Source organism: Pseudopodoces humilis, chromosome 10 (assembly GCF_049639895.1).
Source record: "Pseudopodoces humilis isolate 2021_Gansu_Grassland_sample_001 chromosome 10, ASM4963989v1, whole genome shotgun sequence".
Taxonomy (NCBI): domain Eukaryota; kingdom Metazoa; phylum Chordata; class Aves; order Passeriformes; family Paridae; genus Pseudopodoces; species Pseudopodoces humilis.
In genome coordinates this window covers 15,540,779-15,562,276 of record NC_142209.1, presented here as the reverse complement: position 1 = coordinate 15,562,276, position 21,498 = coordinate 15,540,779, and the positions used below count along the sequence as shown (strand labels likewise).

Below are 21,498 nucleotides of genomic sequence, written 5' to 3'. Positions count from 1 at the left end.
TCTGAAAGCAGGTTCCAATTACAGATATTAACTAATGGCAACAAACTATTACCTGAAGCTATTGTTGCCAGCACTATTTCAGGGTGATACATACTAAATTGTTTGCCACTTGCAAATATTTGTCAAAGTAGGTAAGTAAATTACATCCTTTGGCACATGAAAAGAAATTGCAAATTCTTCCCTGTGCCTCCAGCTATAATTTCAGCATTTATTATGCAAATATCACATATTCTTCTCTAAGAGAAGGCCCAGGTAATTCAGAGTTCAATTTGACCAGATCTGTCACAAAAAAAGACCTCAGGAATACTTCTGCCAGAATAGATTTCAAAGTTTAAGCTAACATCTGTTTCAATTCTGAATAATCTTTCTTATTTGTTTTCAAATGACTACCATAAAATGCTTCCTTTGAATGAAAAGAAGTCTTTATTATTCCGTGTAACACAGACCACACCACATTCTCTCAATACTCTCATAGTTCTCAAATAAGGACGCAAAGTCTGCCATTAGGGTTAATTTGGTTCTAGGAAAGGAGAGCAACCAGTTATCTCTATAATGTATTTAGCAAAGAGCATTCACTTTGTATTTTCACCACCTGGAAGCAGCTACACCACAGGCTGATTTCATGGATGCTCCTAACTCATCAAATTCTGTGTAAATTTCAAGCGTAGTCTCAGAGGATGACACTGACAGCACGTGCCAGGTCATGCCAGATTGCATACTTTTATATCAGAGACACGTGGGACATTTTCACAGAGCTTTAGCCTAACTAGAAAAATCTTCCACACATGAAATTCACAGGATTTAAGGACTTAATCAGTGGCTATTTTGCAGGAACATTGAATAGATGTTGGCATTCCATCCTCAGAGACAAACAGTTTATCCAGTAAGTACAGTAGTTGGTTTTCATTTACACATTGGTTTCTTTTTTTTTTTTTTTTATGGTCAGCATCAGAGTAAAGTAGCATCAGTGTGTCTTTTTAAACATTTGAGGACAGCATGAGAGAAAATATTCCTTCTAAACAGCAACCAAAGAAATGGATTACCTTGCAGTAATACATTTTTTCTATATTTTCCATTTGGGATAATTAAATGCATGCTAACACAACAGCTGTCTTCCTCAGAAAACACTTGGTTTAATTAATTTATTACTAAGTAATTTATTAGTAATTAAAACTAGAAAACCTTTTTCATCATCCTGCAGCACAACAAATGTCTTCCTGGGGGACAGATCCTATCAAAGTTACCAAGTGCTATAAGGGAGGAACCGACAGAAAGCAGAGCAACTAAGAAGCCTGGCACAAGCATCCTCACTAAGTGATCATATAGTAAATATCTTTAAATAAACATGAAGCTTATCATATTTATTTTTTTCAATCACATACTAAGGTCTATTTGAAATGCTGGTTCCAGTACCCAGGTTTTAGAAAGGACTGCAGAGTTCTGCTGTGCTTGCCAATGTTGGGATTTTTACTACACAGACCTAAGGCAAGGTTAAGTGAGCCAAGCACGTTATTTGTTCTGGAAAGAATTCAACAAACCCTTCCAAAAAAGGCAACCATCACTGTTTCAACACCTGCCTTGAACATTAACTACTTACTCTTCAGAACAAATCAAAAGCAACTCTAACATGCTTAGGATAACACAAAGCATGGAAGACAAATAATGTTTTAAATATTTGGGAATTAACCAATTTTTATCTGAGCACTAATTACACACTGATTGAGTGATTAAGAGACTGCTGCCACAGACACTCATCTCTTCCCTTCAACTTCTTTAGTGGTTACTTTTTGAGGTTGCGGAGTGGAAAAAGTGTCCCAGCTCTATTTCTTCCAGTTGTTGTGAGGACATGAAAAGGAACTGCACTGGAAACATCCTCTGCTGCTGAGTAAACCCACATGTCCTGCCACTTTTCTGAGGCTAAATGAAGAAGGTGGACGTGGAAAATCTGTTTTCAAGACCAAAAGATACTGGCCATGGCCACTACCCACAGCAAGAGCCACAGTTCAAAGGGCTGCTCCTCAGAGGAAATGAAGATCAAACACAGTATATTGAAAATTTGCTACCAAAACCTGAGAATTCCATCAAAGAACAAAATGTATTTAGGAACATATTTTGGTTGCATATACTACCACCCTGCTCACCACTGGGGAAAAAAGGGCCTGAAATTTTCTCTGCACCATACCAAGACAAGGAAACATACAGCCCTCATGCTGGGGGGACAAAACAAAAATATCCTTCATACAGCCCTTAAGAAAAGTTTCCAGCGAATAAAACTTCCCTTCCAAGGCTGCCATGGTAGTTCAGGACATCAGTTAGCTGGCAGAAGTGGCAAACGTCGTAAGTTATTGTAAGTAAAAGTTAAGGCATCCTTATTCCCTATTCCCCAGAGGGAACAACCCTCAGAACCAAACCTGAGTCATATCAAGTACACACAGTGGTGAGCGTGAATACTACACACACAAAATAGCACATTCTGGTTTTTATTTTACCTATTTCCTTCTCTCCTTTAAAACGTTTATTGCCTTTTTTTTTCCTTTGAATCTGATCCAGGGAGATATTTACTTTTCTTTATAACGTTTAAAGCATTTAACATAGTTAAAATTCAGAACTCCCAAGTAGGAAGCGAGTTCATAATTTAGCCTTGAGAGAGAGGTAGGCACCTCTGGGATGTGACTCAGAATACAAAGCTAAGGGTCCACAGGCACACAGCATGAACCAACCCCTCCACAACAGCTACACCACTATCCATTGTCCTGCCAGCACAAGGAACCACCTAATCCACCCCTAAATCTATGACTGAGGCAAATAAAGTAGGAGGAAAAGAAGCAGCATCCTTCCTATTTTTATCTGAGCTGTACAGTATCAGGCCTGTGGTGGAACATGTAGGAGAGGAGTATATCTGCTCAGAATAAAATTAAAATACTTGAACCAACTACCAGAGCAGCCTACATGGGGATCAGAGTGAGCTGGTGTTTTTTGGTATTGTGCTTTGATGTAATTTTATCTTCTTACACAGGAAAAATAAAGCCACAGAAGGAGAAATATCAGGTATTCCAAAACTCAAAAATGTATCTTTTGTTGTTCATAAACCTGTATACAACATACTTTAATTATCAAGAGAAAAATTCTCTTCAACAAGTGAATAAGAAACATGCTGCTTTTGAAATTACATGCCACATTTGTATATCATCTATCAAATTTGCAAAGTCCTAACAGCCACAGAGGTGTGATGTCTTCAGGCAATGACAAAATTTTTCATTTTAGTGTTCTCAAGACCACGTGCAGTCATTACAAAATTCCACTTCCAGTTCTCACATTTTTGAAAACATACACTTAAGAAGCATTATATTAATTACATTTTAGATTTTAATTCAACTTCCTAGGAGATACTCAGTTTGGCAGCTACCAAAGATCCTTATATTATTAAGGCTGTTCAATGTTTTCTCAGGATGAAAGCAGAATCTTACGAGATCTGAGCAGACTCCTGCACATCTTTGTAAATCTAGAAAAAAAGATCCTGCGATTTTCTATCAAAGCTGAATCTGTGTCAAATCAAGTGGAATGCCTAAGGAACAGTTACTAGAATGATAAAGAAACAAACAAAAAAATCCATGTAAAGGGAAAATCTGTTCCCAAAGTTTAAGGCTCAGCAGGAGTTTATTAATTGCACACAGGTAATTGTCCACTCATCTCATATTAATTTAACAACATCTTCATAGATTCAACGTAACACTTGTTCGATATGAGCAAAATAAGCTTTTCCAGGGATTCTGTTTCAAGTTAGAGGCAATTTAGTGGAAGAAGTGAGGGGAGAAGCCTATCTATGCAACTGCAGCTATAGTTTCCACTGGAATCAATGAGTCAGTAACACAACCTGTTGTGATTTATTATCTCCACGTCACTAACACTGTAGTGTGCCAAAATCCACTGCCTGCTTCTGTAAACTTCCACTGGGTAAGCCTCCTGTTTACTGAAGCAAGCAAAGAAAGGAAGGAGCTGTGACCATACTGAAGAGAAAAGACTATCACAGGCGCCTGTTCCATGTCCTTCAGCCTCCTGCAAGATTGGTTTGGGAATATACCTCAGCCACTAAATGCCTGAATAGTCTTTGTTTCCTCACTCTTGCAGGCTGGATTAACTTAAAGTCCATGTCTTCATGACTGCCAGCTGTCTTGGTTCTGAAAGTGATAGGTCTGGGCTCCTAGAGGGATCAGGAGGAGGAGGAATGCTTAGGATCAGTCAGAGGCAGCAGTGAGAAAGATCAGCAGGAGATACCAGAGGCAGCATCATCCAGATCTGGCCTATCCACACTCCTAACGCAAGTTCTGGTTGGAGCAATGACCCGCAGAGACAGCACACTCTCAAAGCTGAAACAAACACTACACAATAAAGCTTGAGTTCTCAAAGATGTCTTAAGTCACATGGGATCTAGTATGAACTCCATGACACTCTTAGCAAATCAGGCTCCCAAAAAAATGCAGGCCTTTGAAGTCCCATGAAAGAAGAAACTAAGGCACAAGAACCTGCCAGTTTCCTGTGAAATTTACTGGCAAGTTGGTATTCTTGAAGTATTTCTGCCCAAACTGAAGTGATTACAGAGGATAGCTACAAATCATAAAATTTTCCTATTTTGGGACATCACACATACAGAATTTTTTTACCATACTCTGCATATTCATTTCATGTACTGTATCTTGCTTCTTAAGCCAGAAATAGCACTTCTCTTCTGCAATGTCCTCTTGAAGTAAGCTTTGAATGGGAAAAAAAAATAACTCAACCCCCCCAGATATTTAAAGACGCCTTACAAGGGTTATTGTACTCAAACTCCTTTTACATGCATCATTTTCAAGCATATATTTACTACCCTGTCATTTGCTGCCATTCCTACTGCTGACAAAATCCTTCCACTCTTTTGCCAAGAATGTAAGAATCACCACCATATATAGCCTGAGGTCCCCCTAATATTTCTGGGAGTAACCCATTTATACAGGCTTTAGAAAAGCGGTATTTTGCCAGAGTTGAATCATTCCAGGAGACAAAGTCCACAGGGAAATTTAACCATTGTGAAAACCATAGTAAGAGTTACTGTTTACTGAAACTGCTTTTAATTTGACACAAAATGTTAATTTTTACATTTTTTCAAAAGGCAAGGAAACAGTGTGGAGAGGGGAAGGGAGAATATGAACTTTTCCAAGTGGAAAAGGGCAACTACGGGATTATTTCCAGCTCCTGAGTAGAAGAATGATGAAGATTTATAAAAAAAAGCAAACTCAGGATTCTACAGTAATGTAAATGTCCTTTAAAATTCCTCTTCACACTGTTACACAACACTGAAAATCGACTGCTTTTACTTTGAATAGTGAAAGGTCACTATTTATACCAAATTTATGGCTAGCCATGCATTTCCTATCCTTCCTCGCTCTTCTCCTAGCAGAGCACTCTGTTCACATCTGGGTCTGTTTAACCAGTGATTGGAAATTTAGCCTCCTGATTTCCCGTTAAATACTAGGCACAGGAAAACAAATAGCACTTGTTTTTCAGTGAGTTTTGTCAGTCATCCAAATCTAGTGCAAACCATAGAACAGCCTGTGGTTTGGTGCCAGTGACCCAAAATATGTGAACCATATTTTCATGAAGTGAGAGGAATAAACCAGCAATTGGCTACAGTAGTAAGAAAATGGCTCTTTTTCTTCCTAGAAATACATAAATGACTAATAATTAAATTCTTCATTCTATCAGTTTGTCTTCTTTAAAGCTTTTATCTTTTCAAATCTCAAACCAAGAGCAAGTGATCTGCTTTTGCATTTATCATTACAGCTCTTGCTTCCTCCATTTCACTAACTTAACACACATTTCACTCCTGGCTCTTACAAGTAAGGTTGTTTGCATAAGTGCTTTCTTATCCATAACTCTTACTCATTCAATTGCCTAAATAACTAACTCTGAGAAAAAAGCTGAAGCATCACATCTTAAATCATCTATTATATAAAATCACATATGTAGATATTTAAGGCGGTTTTGGATCTATTCTAACAGCGATTTCTAACAGGAAATCACAAAGGATTGGGATCTTTTTTCATTGATTTAATTCCCACTACTTTCACTCGCTGAGTAAAGACATTCCTAGGCTATAAAAGCAATTGAAAAAGCTACCAAATATAAAGAAAAAAAAATTACTTGCTGAGTAGCACCTATAAAACCCTCTTTCTGTGCAGTTTCATAAAACTTCTGGTTTTCTGCCAAGACATGCTTGCAGTAAACTAGTTTTAGGGAAGGAGAGAAATGACGACTTGATGGGAAGGAAGGAAACTATTTTGCTGTATGAAAACTTAAAAGCGGGGTGGTGGAAGTGGTCTGGTAATGTTTTTCTGCAATACTGACTTGCACCAAGATTATAGGTAAAAGCAGTTCCTACAATAGTTATCTAGCTTACATAAAACTGATCTGTCATAATCTAACCAGTCTAATCACCAGTGAAGATGTCTTTCAATTTCCTCTCCCACTCCCCTTTATAACGCAATTTTGGCATTTATTCACCGGAGAGGGAAAAAAAAATAAAAAGTAGCACAGATGCCAAGCATTCCCCTTGCTGAACTGAACATAGCTTTGCACCCATGCAATACTCTTCAGAATGATGAGCCCACAAATTGAACAAAATTCAATGTGAGCCCACCTGTACAAAAAGTGCCCAGTTCCCAAATTGTTGTAATTTTGGGACATGTACAAATATATAATCACAATAATATAACTACATGCACCAGTAACTGAAGTGATGATTTACAATTACTTAGGTCAGGCAGTCCATGCACTAACCCTTTTCAGGTATTTTTGGACTGAAATGCCATGATTCTAAGGCACATTTATTTTTAACACAATGAAAATAAACTCAAGACTTATTTTACTAAAATTACAATAATTTCACAGCATCAGCTACTTCACCCATCAATATACAGCAACTCATGCAGAGTCCGAAAATAACCCTGTCCATGCTAAATGTATTGTTAACATCACACCAGGCAGACACCATATATTCCTTTCTCCTGCACACAGAGAAAATTTTTGGTTTATATCAAGATGCCCAAATTTTCTCTTGACTACTCACTAGTGTTCTTTCTGATTTATAGATGGAGAAAGCACGCCAAGAAGCAAAATGACAATACAAGCAACAGAACAGTGAAGCACAACTCCCTGTAGCAGCCTTGCCCTGTCATGATGGCTTCTTCCAAAGTACTGTCACTGTGAGAATCACTGTGCTTCCAGTCAGTGCCACTTCGGAAAAGAATCTTCAAAACATGACTAAAAAAAATCCTGATGCTAACTCAAGCTTTTATTTGTGTGGGGCATGCTACTGAACGATAATTTATTCCACTGCGAGGTTTAGCCACCAGTAGACATTTTGTGAAAATGAAACCATGAGTTGTTTCCATGAAGATAAAGGACATGACAAGTCACTGAGTGAAACTACGTGCATTACATGATAAAAATAAGTGCAAACCCCCATGTATACACCAAATCTACATGTCTATACTGAAAAAATGTTTACCAAGAAGGTCATCTGTGCTTCCCCCTATATTATAGCCATGTACCCAAAGCCTGGATTTTCTCCTACATTCATTTTAAGCTTCTTAACTGATGGGAGGACCAGGCCAAAGGCAAAATGCATGCTTGGACTATGTGATAAGAAGTTAAACTCCAGCCCAACTCAGTAGTATTGTATTTTCCCAGTCTTTTGGATATGTGCTGATACAAGCTTTAAATCTTTTCATCCTTCCCAGCTGAGCTTTAATGGAAACTCAAACAATAAATTTACAGAATAAAAGAAACAGACCATTTTGCTAATGAGGACACTGAGAACTGTAGCCCTAACTCTACCCTTTTCTCCAGTACAATCACCATTCACATCACCAACTCAGTGTGCCTTGGTTTCTCCACTTGTATAATGCTACTAACAGCACTTGTGCTCCAGTTCATCATCTCCTCATATCCTGGAGATACCTTTGTTAGAAATAACCTTGAAACCTATAATATAATTGATTTTAAATTTTAGTTTAGTTATTTACTTACTCAAAGCATATGTCCCTGTAACAGTCTAAGAACTTGATTATGATACTTTACAAGGAAAAAAAAGCTAATATTAAAAAGAAATAAAGAGCTAGGATTTTACTAACGGTTACACGATCCTTTCACTACAAACTTTGACCTGGCTCTAGCAGTGTGGTCTTTATCAGCAGCAAGTCCCAGGAGTTGTTACTTAAACTTTTGTACACTACTTACTGTTCTAACTAGGATTCAATCAATGAAAGACATTGCAATTCATACTTTACATACAGTATCTTAATAAGATTTTGAATGAATGTATTGTTTGGAAAGTCTGAAGGAAAAGCTGGAAAGTCAAAAATATCTTGCCTGAGGCTTCCATAGAGACAGACACAATAGTTATGACACTCCTGTGGTATGCATGCCATGGATTTCTGTTTTGAGCACAGAATTCACGGGCACTAGAAAAGTTTTTTCAAATTCTAAATATTTTATGATTCAAAAGACTCAATTTTCTGTTTTGGCTATACATTTAAGGAGACTGAGAAGTCAGAGCCACAGAGCTAAGTATTTTTAAACAAGGACTAAGGAAGCATGCTCTGCACTCTGCAGCCTTGGAGCTGCTATTTACAGTCCTAGGGTCAGTTGTCTGGAACTCATTGAAGGCTCTGGCACAGAGGCAGGCAACCTCTCAGCAGCTAGGGTAGAAGCAGTATGTCCCTTTGCCCCACAGCTCACTAAAACAAGAACCCTTGATTCCGGAAAGGAAACGCCTTTCCTAGAACAGAGACTGCTGCAGGGGGTGCAAACCAGCACAACTCAACGCAGGCAAACAGCTCTATGCAAAACTACAGCCCCTGGATCTCTGTTTGGAATACTGCACTTGCCCACAGGTGCTACTAGGATCTCCTCCACATTTTTCATGTTTTCTGTGCCACATGATTCTGTGCTGTTTTTTAAAAAGCTTTTGGGAAAACAACATATTTTTCCTTGTGAGCAGAGTGGAATTATGGAAAACCAACAGATGATGAACACATTTGAAGTTGTTCAGCCCATAACCTCATGGCTTATCATCCCGAGATGCCCCAGCTACTAAGAAACTGGGCCACAAAAAGTAGGAAGGCTGACCTATCCATGGTAAGAGACTGAAGTTAGCTTATGTTTACAGCAAAAGTATCGCCTTAGGGAAAGAACTTTAAGAGTGAAAGTGAACTTTAAGAGTGAGGGGGATAACAGAGACTAAACTGAGAGGTAATGGTGGATCAGTACCCTGGCATTCTGCAATCTTGTTCTTTGAGCTCTTTGTGGGAAAGGAAAATAGAAACCTTAACATGGTAGAAGGAAAAATACATATATTCATATGGCACTTAAGGAGATCCAAAATTGCTATGGAGAGCTATTCAGATGGATTAGGGATGGGTTAGCATTGAGAGCCAGTTCAGTCCCTTGCAACAAAAAGGCAAGCTCCCATGGGCAGCAGCATTATCCCAGCACCACAGGCTGGCAGGAGGGCACAAAGCACCACAACATTCAGCCCTTACTGTGACCAGCAGAGATTAAGAGACAGAGTTTTGAGAAGAGGTATTTGATTTGAGTATCCCCAACACATAAGTGAATCTGCAATGCCTACCAGGTATTCCTGCCCTGTCTGAGAAACAGTTCACTCCTCCCTGCAGCATCTGTGGCCAAGTTTACAGTGGCAGTTTTCGAGGTCAGGCAACATCTTGTTTGGCAAGAACCATGACTACTGCTGCCCACCTCTTCAAGCCTGAGTTGTAACCAGAAGCACCTGAAGCAGTTTTCTGCAGCAAATACTTATCTAATGATACAGTTTTGGCAGTCAGAGCTTTAGGCATAATCCTGTTGCTCCTATACCTCAGTGCAGGCTGCTGAAACCCCACTGAAACAAACTAAGCAAGCTCAGCATGATCACCATCTGAACTCCAGCACAATCAGCTGAGCAGAAATGGATGGGTCTCAGCAGACCATCTCTCCACTCCCAAAGCAAGACAAGGGGAGAGGGACAATCCTGGGTGCAGAGCAAGAACACAAACTAGCTGAACAAAATCTAGTTGATATGAAATGGGAGTGATGATGTAGGAGAAGATCAAAACTAAACTGAAAGTAGGTCCAAGGCTTTATTATCTGATGGAAGTTCCTGCTTCTTTTGTCCATGAGAGGAATGAGGACTTGTCACACTGTTGTTTCACATGTTGTTCCTCAGCCATTTTCTGAGCAGACCAGAACTGTACTGGTTGCATTCAGGACACATGACAGGAATGGTCAACAAGAAGATAACAGTCAAGAGTCTCCAAAACACCAATGAAAAACCAAAGATTGTGAATACTTTAGAATAAAAACAAGCCCATAGTCTTTGCACCAGTCAGTAATACACTGTACTGGAAACAGGACCAAGTCCTCCAAAGTTCAAAATATCAAGGCTACTCCTACTTTTATACCTTGATGACAGGAAAAAGAGAAACAATTCCAGAAAGCTTGTGGTGTCCAGCAAGTGACAGAACTCTTGGTGCACTTAAACCATGTCACCACCACACCCAGTCAGCTGAGAGAGCAGTGTCCCTTCTTAGTGTTCTAATGCTGCACAGAGTCCATCTTCCTGTCCTGCTGATGCACAGTGACATAACTAAGTTGCCACTGAGTGCTGGAGAAACAATCTTGCCTACCACTGCCAGCTGTGCTGGAGGAGCAAAATTAAGCCCTATAAGGATACCACTAAAAATAATCAAGTTTAGTTCTGCAATTAGACTTGAATATAGTGAAAGCTGCAACTTTCATAAAGACAACTCATGATTAGACATGATGTCATGCATTAAAAATTTAATCCAAACAACTTGTCTGTTTCCCTACAAATAGCAAACTTGAATGTCCTGGCAAACTGTAAGGACATGATTTACAAATACTAGGTAATATTTGGATCTTGCATTATAAGCAGTGCTCCAGTCCTTCTGAGAAACAAAAATTACTTCATTCTGGGCTTAGGTTGGTCATTTCAATAGACCACAGCTTCATCAGAGGCATAAACCATAACTGGACATACTGAGCTCAATGCATACAAATTTTTGTTTTGGTCACAGACAACACAATTAGCATCCACTTCTAATATTTCCAATTGCTCTGAGGCTTTTTGCTTTATGGTACTATTAGACTTCCAATCAGGACTGGCAATCTGGTATAACCTCACAGCTTTTTGAACTCAAATGGCTGTTAGTTTTAAGAATTATATGATGTGCAGATTCTGAAAAGCAGTTTTGCTTTCCTTTCCTTAAATTCATGTAATTGGCTACTTTTTCCAAACTGCTTTGCTCTACCACCTAACTGGTCCCCAGAGCTCTACAATGAAACTTGACCCCCTCTTAACTTTTTTTTTTTTAAATCTTTAATTTGAAAAACTTCCAAATGAATGCCATTAACTCCATGTCTTATGCAACAAGCAGCTATGACAGAGAGCAGGCCAGAGGACTGTGTACACTTACAAAGAAAACTCTTCGGATTCCAGGTGCCAGTCTTTCTGTTTTCAGCTTCCAGACCAAAGGCAGAGGAGAGTTGAGAAGAAACACCAGAGGCTTCTGGTGAATATGCACTGATGAAATTGGATTCAAATGTAATGTGACCTACAGAAAACCACAAAAAGATGTGAATACTTCCTGGAATTTGAAACAATGAATCAAAGCTAATTTTAATATATATTATGACTTGTAGCATTCAGACCTCTTGACTAAAGATTATAGACTAATCTATTTCCACAAAAGTCAGTCAACAGAGCATAGAGAAAATAAAATATGAAACAGTTAACATTTGTGCTGTATGCTTGCAAAGCGCTGCTAAAAAGAAAACCTTGGCAAATGCTGATGAAAAATAGCTTATGCAAAAGGTCAAACCACTAAGCTGAGAGTTGGAGAACAAGGAGATAAAAAGAATTGCAAAGCAAACTCTGATTTCTGGTTTCTAGATGGTAGCCTACAAAACTTGCTTAGAGTATAAAACTTGCTGATTCTGTTAAGGGCATAAATCTAGCCTGCAAAACAAATAAAACTAAACAAATAAAAACCAGGAGGAACAAATCCAGAAACACAAGTGAGCACTACATTACTTTATGGAAGGAATTCCAAACGAAATTTTAACATACACTACGGAAAGAAAATGCCTGTGTTCAGAGACTAAAAAGATACACAGGGTAAATGATTTGAGGAAAGTGGACACCGTGGAAGTGAAGCAACCTGTTACAGGTGGCTTTGAAACAACCAGTTTGTAGTTGCTGGAAGTCCCTCCTACCCAGCTCCTCGTATCCCAGTACTGCCCTTCTAGAAAGGGTTCAATGTTGGACAAAACCATAACCAAACACACCACAGAGCAGCCTGTCATTTTTTAGCATATACAGACTTGCAGTTGATATTACAGTCGCTTTGTGGCATCTAATAAGCTGTTTAAGCAGTCAGGATTTAGCTTGATACTTTATCCCACCTTATAGGAAGAAACTTTTAGTGCGCAATGGAGAGATGATCTACCACAGACTGAGCAGGGAAGCTGATGTCCCACCATAATGGTGACAGGCAGGTTCCCTGACAATCACAGCTCTTTCTCAAAAAAGGTACAGAGGAAGCAAACATGAACGCAAACACCAGTCTGAATGGTGGCAAACAGAAATGAGCACAGAGATAATTCAGAATTAATTCTGTATCCTGCTAATATCCTAATTAATTTCCTAAAGAGATTTTTAAAGGATATTTGAGATAGAGAAGAGCCACTATATATATAATGGCAAACAACCATTAGTTTACCAGTAAAGTAAATGGAGATTCATCCAGTAAACCAACTATATGAAAGGTAAAGAACAAATTGAAAACTAGGTTCCTATTACTGTGAAAATATTTTCCAAAATAGAAAGTAGGGTGGTTTTTTGGTTGGTTGGTTTTCATTTGTACTTTGTTTGGGGTTTTTTTGTTTGGTTGTTTAGTGGGGGTATTTTTGAATTTTTTTCTTTTTTCTTTTATTTACTTCACCTTGAAAAGTTCACTGTCACTATAAAGTTAAAGCCAGGCTCTGGTCTCAGGTCCAAGACACCCAGAGTACAGCAGAAAGACCTTTTTTCACTACTTAAGAACTTGCAAAAAAGCTAGCAAACAGCTGGCTGTGCTCTCACACTAACTGGTAGCAGTTGCTTACAAACACAGTGCACCAGATTCTGAAATGCCACTAACCAAACATGTCTCCAGTCCCCACAGTGACAGACATCAAACCCCACGCACACACCTCTGGGAGCACTGAGGACATCCCTGTCCTCCTCTTCGTTAAGCTTCATTAACACCTGCTGGAAAACTGAGTAAAGCCATATTTGTACTAAACCCAAGCTGCTTTAAAGAATGAGCTCCCCTCCTGGCCAGCAGCTGGGCAGTGACAGCCCTGCCTGCAGGAATGCCAAGCAGTGCCATCTTCTGCTCTCTGCAGCCACCTCTGGCACCACCTGGCCTCTGCAGCAGAAGACACAATGGTATTTACACGTTTCATAAAGAAAACGCTAAGTACCACAGACTACCAAGAACCACATTTCTCTCCATTTTCTACCTCTAGAGAATAAAACACCTCATTTTAGCAAACTGCAGGGTGGTAGTGCTCTCAATTCCAATGGGTGGACGAAGACCTGAAGTGCCAAACAGCCACGCTCTAGCTACAGAAACTGCTTTGTTCTATCAGCTATAGAGCCAAAGTAGTTCTGTTAACTGAAAATAAGAGAGAAAATATTCATTTTACAAGACTCCTGCTTTGTTGTTCTGTCTAGAAATGGAGAGGTGAAAGTAAAAAGGAAAAGGTGTTTAGAACCCCTATTTAATTCACAACCATTAAAAAGCTTTCATTAATTCTTGTGGCTTTTCAGTAATCATCACTAATTAACAATAAGCTCTTTAAACTATTAAATGTAATTACCTTGTTCTGGGCTTATGTTTTCTTACAAAACAATAAAAATACTGTAATCTCAGTTTAGTGAAGTAGTTCAGTTATATGTTTTGAAGTTCTGATCTCACAAATATGAGTTCAAATTTTATTATGATTTTTTTCAGCTTCAAATGGCATAAAGTACACCCAACATATTTCCATGCCAAATAATAACTGATTTTGTTTGATCCTAGATATTGATGAAATTACTTATAATATAGTTTGGGTGCTAAAAAATCCACTAACAATTCTCTTGCACTGGCCAACAGGAGCACTCAGCTTAGGCTTGTACCCTGGCTGTGTTTTTGTCAGAATGTCAAGCCAATGTAAAATATATGGCTCTTATTAGAAACTTAAAAATTTTTTTACTATTTAAAACCTCTTATTTATTAAAAGCAGGAATGATACAATACATATCACACACTCTGAAAACTTTATCTCAGAAACAGCTAGGCCAAGTCCCTTGGGTAATAAGGGAATGGAGAAGTACCTCTGTTTCAACTGATCTCAGACAAATTTGTTCAAAGCCAACATCTATCAGACAAGACAGATGTTTTAGACTTCATGAAGATTTCTTCCTGTTGTTTTAGTCACATGAGAGCACGTAGAGCAATCATACTACCTTAGTGAGAAAATCAGAGACTCTTTGCAACTGGATCTACTATTAGACTTTGTAGTTGCTAATTCCCTCAGCTTTGACAATTAAAGATGTATATAATACACATGTACATTATTATTTCCATACATGCATGGAAATAATCAACAAAGTTTGAGCTGTATGCACAAGTGGTGATGTATCTATCCATGCCTTTGGCCGAAATGATAGGGTAAGTTATACCATATAATGGAATTTGCCTACATTTCTGCCTGAAAAGTGTAGATTCTTGGGAAAAGCTACAGGACTTCAACACCAAATCAACTTTTTTCATAACAAAATGAAATGCTTCTTAGAAAATTTTCCAAATAAAGGTAATTTTGCATTATTGCACTCCTCAGTGATGCTTATGACTAAGCAACAAAACACATATTGCAAAACTCATGTGCCTAGTCCTAAACATGATAAAGAATATAGTTAATGGGACCGTGCTTCTGCAGCAGCCTCCATCGCTATATTCCTTAGCATACATATTCCCTGTCACTACACTCATTTGCATAACAGAGTACTCAGGAAAAAACTGAGTCTTGAGCAAAGAACCAACTTGGTTTTACAGACTGGAAAAAAACCAACCCAGAGCTCCACAAAAAACTGCTCAGGACCATCTTGGTCATCATCTTTTTCATAACCAGTCTCTGCTTCAGAGCTAGCACTGCTGAGGAACCTACCTGCTGGGCAGCCAAGTCTGAATGTGACTGTTCCCACTGAGAAGTTGTACAAAATTAACACTCCTCAGAGCATAACTCTTTCTCCCCCTATATTTACAGTTGTTCCAACATCACTGTCAGTACTTGATACACAACAGTGGTATCTATTATGAGAGACTTTCTTCTGGTTCTTAGAATATTTTTCAAGCAAGCTGCTGGAGAGTTACCAGCACTCAAGGTCTTTACGCCAAAACTCTGCTGCCAAGCATTTGGGTTTTTTACGTTGCATAACTACAATGAGTGGGTATCACATGGAAATTTCAGCCCAGGTACGCTAGGCATGGTCAGAACAGCTCACCAGAGAGGTGTTTATGTGAGGGAGGCTGTTTTTAACTGCAGAGTCCAAGTGAAAGCCTGGACTTTGACTATGCATCAGAGGCACTCAAATGCCTCTTCCCACTCCTGCTTCAGAGATTCAAAGTCTTAATAGGACTCGAAGGTGCTAAAAGTTATGACATTGACACAAGCACAAGTTCATACTTCAGCTGCACCAGCACCTCCAGCACGACACCAGTGCTCTCTCTTTAGCTCTGCCTTGCTAAGCTTTCTGCTGCCACAGCTGTGCTCCCACTGACTTGTCCCTTTGATAATTTCTGGCATGGCTCTCTCCATCAACAGCACCACAGAGGGAGATCTTCATCCCCACTATTTCTACAGCAATCTCAACAAAATGTCATTTCTGCACCCACTGTGGCTCTAGTTATACCATACATTAGCTGAGTCCCAAGTGATCCCCCTGCCCTGGACACCCTTCTGTCTCATCTTAGCTCAAGAACTATTCAAGGCACATCCTTTCTCATATGTCTACAGTTCATAGTGCCTTCAAAACATGACACAAATTGACAGAAAGATACTGGATTGTTTTAAACCACCAAAAAATAAAATGTTTCTAATTAATAGAACAAGAGATAACTAAATTTTCCCTTTCTTTTTGTATTTTCACTGACAAAATCCATATTACTAAATATTTATGTAAAGCCTTGCCCAGAAACTCCATCAGAAAACAATCCTGTGTGTTCAGTACCCTAAAGAGTGTTTCAAAGACACAGTATGAAACTCTGAACTCACTGAACTCTGTGGTAAAATTCCTACCTTTTTTCCTGAAACTCCCACCAGAGCTTTATTTAAAAAAAAATCTGTGATCCAAAAAGGGACATTCTCCATCCATTCCTAGATTTTCAAAGAAGTTTATATACACACATTTTGTACTTCTCAACAACAATTACCTCAGTCAAAGTCCTCTGCATCTCAAGCAGCTCTGTGATCACTTTGGTCAAACAATACCAAAAGAAAATGAAACCAGAATAATTAAACTGACTTGGGCATTTTTAGGTCACCTAGTCCATTTAAAAAGCAGCTGCTATTTCTTTGCCCATATTATTTTAAAAACATATTAAGAGACAGCATATTATCCAAGCAGACAGCAGCACAACAGTACAGGCAAATAAGTCTATGTGGTCCAACACATTCCTCACTCCCAGTGAAGAGCTCATTTGATCACAAAGCTGTTGCACAGCCAGCCTTTTCATTGTGTAATCAATAGCTAGGCGAGACCTTCTGGGCATGTGTGTCAGCAATGGTCCTCTCAGCAAGGCTCAACTTCGGCAGCTGTCTGTCAGAGGAAGCTCCTCTTCAGACTCGTGTCTGGCCCCCTTTGGCACACACTCCTCCAAATAATACGTGACTAACTTGTGAGGAATACAAAAATTTAGTCATAGCTGAAAATCACAGACTAAAGCTACTCTGAAAACCTTAGAACAAAACCTACACATTCCTCTTTAAAAAGCATCGAAGTACAGCTGGGATGTGAAGCCCAGTGGTCCTGTCCTATTTGCTAGAATGCCTTTTTCCATTCACAGGCGCAATGCCCATCCCAGCTCCGCTGGCACTGCCGGGCCAGCTGCCTCTGCACGGACCTGCTGGTCACTGCTGTCTGCACATTCTGCACACAGTTCCTTTAAGGCCTCCAGCAGCAGCGAGGTTCCTCTGTCCCCAGAGATCAGTTTCATGGAAGGCTGAGTATCACCACAGAAACCAACTACAAAAACAGTCTACGGGCTCCTGCCCCACTACTCTGGTAAAGCAATTTGTACTATGTGAAAAGCAAGGACACAAATGCTGAAAACTGATCAAAGTAAATGCTGCTGTTAAAGCACCATTTTGTTTTGCTGACTTCAAGGCATCAAATCACAGGCTCTGTGTTTTGTTCTAAAAAGATGAAAGTTAAGTGCCAAGGATTTGTAAGGTTGAATTAACTATTCCGGCATGAAGACCTTTAGATAAATTCATAGCACATTTTCCAAAACAGCCTGTACAAATCTGTGCTAATAAGCCAGGACAAAATACGCGGTATTGTATTAAATCACACTGCCTAGGCTTGGACAGCTGGTCTCCAAAAAGAAGAAAAAAAGAATTTTAACTCTCAGACCACATAAGTACATTTTCTGACTTACAAGTGATGCATTAAAGACAGATTTATGACATCTTAACTCATTACTCTGCTGCAAAGATTAAATTAACTAATTCAAAGCAGGCAAAATTTAGAGCTGAAATCTGAAAATTTATACCTATCTCTGCTCTAAGTGTTCTCACTCTTTTTGTTAAGACAATATTTATAGAACATAGTTTATTCTGGTATTGCAAGTCAAAGAAATTAATATGAAGAAACTTATTTTTAAAGTTCACTCGTGTCTGTCAATATAGGAGATTTGGAATTTCTACTGAAATTCACTTGAAAAAATATGATGTTGGTACATTGGCCATAGTAGAATTCAGTCAAGGATTAATCCATTAATCCACCTCAACTGGTGGGATCTGGTACTGCACCACTTTTCAGAAGTGTTTTAAGTACTGTAGGAAGGATACTTTTCTTTTTAAATAAAAGTCAAGAAAAAGCATACTCTTTAGACAGAGATTGTCATTCAAAATGGAATACTGTTTTTTCCACCCCCTCATATTTTTGCTATACTCACTGAATATTGTGTTACAGATTTGATACCAAGCCAGCTATAGTAGATCACAATACCCAGCCTTCCAGAGCCAACAGTTTCTGAGAGAGAAGATTTTTCCAAGAAACTGAAAATATGTTCACATGGTGTTACTGCTTGAATGTAACTTTGCTCTCAGGGTTACATATTTGCACTCTTAAATCTAACTGTTGTATAAGCTTGTTCATAAAAGCATAAAAGCACCTACTGAATAACTTCTGGGAAGGTTCTCCAATGCAGACTTTGTTCAGACAGAGCAAGCATCAATTTTTGAAAACTCACCCCAGCAATCAGACAGAAGATCTTCAAAACAGTATCAAAAAGAACACTAACTCCAGGGAAACTGCAGCAGTACTAAAAGCAAGCACTCATACCCACAAACAGTTATTTTTCTCCCACAGAACCCAACACTGTGACACCTTTGCAACCCTTGCCAGGGACACACCATGCCACCTTCTCTCTGCCAGATCAACACTCATGGATGCTGCTGAAGCAGGGACCTTGGGGGAGAGCAGGGAGGGAGCTGCGATGGATGAGGCACAAGGGAGGGAAAGACCTTTTGTTACTTCCAGGACAAAGGACAACTCAATCCTTAGGGAATGGATCTGAGTCCCAGGTAGCATCTACCGAGGTGCATGGGGGACTGAAGTTTATTCCCAAGGGTCATGTAACACTCCAATTTTAAAATCAACCCTTTGCTTATTTTACCCTAAATACATGATTGCAAATAGATTGGCATTGCCTGGACCTTCTCGCCCACACAGTACTAGAGAATCAGACTGACTAAACAGCAGTTATAGCTCAGTTTTAAAAATCATGGGAAAGAGTCACCCCTGGCATAATTCCATTGAAGCTGCTGGCATTAAACCAGAGACTGATGTGGCCCCTTACGTTACTTCATCAAAGAGAAAATACTATTGCACAATCTCTTGACCGTTACAGTCTACCACCCAGACTGGAAAACTAGGCTCCATAAAAAAGAAGACAAGAAAACAGGAAAGTTGATAAGGACTGCCAAACTATGACCTGTGGCCCACTGCATTCTCTTCATTAAGAAGTACTCTCAAAAACCTTTGACCAAAAGGTGTTTGAAAACTCCTTTTCACTTCACCCCTGCTTGTCCTGCAATAGGGGCTGAAGGTCAGGGTGTGCTATGTTAGACAAAAAGAGCTTAAAAATCAAGTCCTACAGCACATGAATATGCCAACATCCACTAACAAACGATTTTGAATTATGTGTGATGTTCCCATTATTAACAATTCAGAGGAAAAATTAGAGAATCACACAAGAAGCTGAGTTGGAAGGGACCCTCAATGATTATCAAGTCCAACTCCTGGCCCAGCACAGCACCATCCCCAAGAGTCACACCCTGTGCCTGACAGCATTGTCCAAATGCTTCTTGACCTCTGTCACACTTAGGGCTGTGATCACTTCCCTGGGGAGCTGTTCCAGTGCCCAGCCACTCTCTGGGTGAAGAACCTTTTCCTAATATCCAACCTAAGTCTCTCCTGACACAATTTCAGGCCATTCTGTTGACTCCTGTCACTGGACATCACAGAGGTCAGTGCCTGCCCCTCCTCTTCCCCTCATGAGGAAGTTGTAGAATGTGGTGAGGTCTCCCCTGAGTCTCCTCCTCCCTCGGCTGAACAGACCAACTGACCCCAGCCACTAAATGACAGCCCCAAAACATGTGTTCAAGACAAGAACTAAACAAAGTTTCTGTCACCTTTGCAGGGATGAAGCATCACCCTTGAGTTTGGCACCTGCTCCAGGCAGAGCGACACATTGTCTTTAATGAAGATCTCAGGTGTCAGAACCAGCTACAGAAAACTGACCTGCCCATACACTGACTTTGTTGTTGTATCCAACAGGCAGATGAGAGAGAGCCCTTTAGAATAAAAGCCTAAGGGCTTGCAGCATACTCAAAAATTACCTGTAGCTCTCCCTGTAGTGTAAGCTCCGGTACATTTCTTGCCCCAATATTAAATGACCAAACTGAAGGTCTGTAATAGGATGGAACTGCAGCACATTTAGATCTCATGTGGATTTGTAATTCAGCTGCTCCACACATCAGACTTTAAAAAAGCAAATTACAAGTAAAATTCAGTACTTTAACATTATCAAGGACGTCATGTGCCAGATGAGTACAATGGTATGCTGTGTGACATTAAACATACTGCTCTGTTCTTGGCAGCAGAGTTGCCAGTGTCTGATTCATAACTGGTGGGTTCCTGCACCAGTGATACTTTCTCCTTGAAAGTGTAAGAGTAGGTAACCATGCTGGTAAGGTTTTACTGGAAATGCAGTGCCTATTCAGAAAGCACCACAGCTCACATGGCATCAGAAAATTCTGACACAAGGAGACATTACAAAAGAGAGCTTCTAAGTTCATGAAAATGTTGGACTATTTCTACCCACAGCTTAGTCACATAATTTATTTTCAGACAAAAACATAGAAAATTAATTTCTGGTGTTTCTAAATTGTTATTCTAAGCTGAAGCAGCCAAATGCTAATAATTTATGCAAATACCTAGGTAATAAAAGCTATTCCTGATACAATTACTTGGCAAATATGCAGGACAGTTATTTAAGTCCTATTTGCAATAGAAAGGGGTATTACTTTCACAGTGCAAGAATAATAAGAGTAAGAAAACTTCAGGGTTTGTATAAGGACAGAACACAAAGGGCAATAACTGTATTACCATAAGTCATACTGAGGCAGTTCTGTGAAATCATCTTGAAACTATAACCCAAACAGTTTACTGATAAATTTCATGTAGATATCATACACACACTACCTATGTCAGCTTCATTTACCTGAATTATACAAAATCCAGCTTGCCCTGTGCATATATATTTCAATTCCGTTTTCACTTAATGTGTTGTGCATTACATAGCTTTGAGAACCAGAATTCTCCTGAAAAAAGGAGATTTTTCAAAAACTTCTGTCTGCAGCAAAGGAAGCAGTCTCAGCACAAGCAGTTCTGCTCAGCTTTGCATGTAACTTTCACATGATAATCCCCACTTTGGTCATCTGCAGAGCAAAGGCTGCCCACAGTGACCAGCCCCATGGTTCAGCCAATGGAAAACTGATGCCCATCACTACAAAGCTGGGACCCCTTTGCCCATTATATCTGTGATCTGAACGAGACGCTCAGGC

At 39.4% G+C, this 21,498-nt stretch overlaps 1 protein-coding gene across 2 annotated transcripts in view; it reads right to left on the bottom strand.

Annotated features, from left to right (window-relative positions):
• TGFBR3 (transforming growth factor beta receptor 3) overlaps positions 1-21,498 on the bottom strand; it is a 115,451-nt gene that overhangs the window by 38,823 nt on the left and 55,130 nt on the right. For both annotated transcript variants that reach the window (XM_088060404.1, XM_005520983.3), the window contains exon 4: positions 11,532-11,669. In XM_088060404.1, coding sequence (XP_087916530.1) covers positions 11,532-11,669 — 138 coding nt within the window. The remainder of the gene's footprint in view (positions 1-11,531; positions 11,670-21,498) is intronic.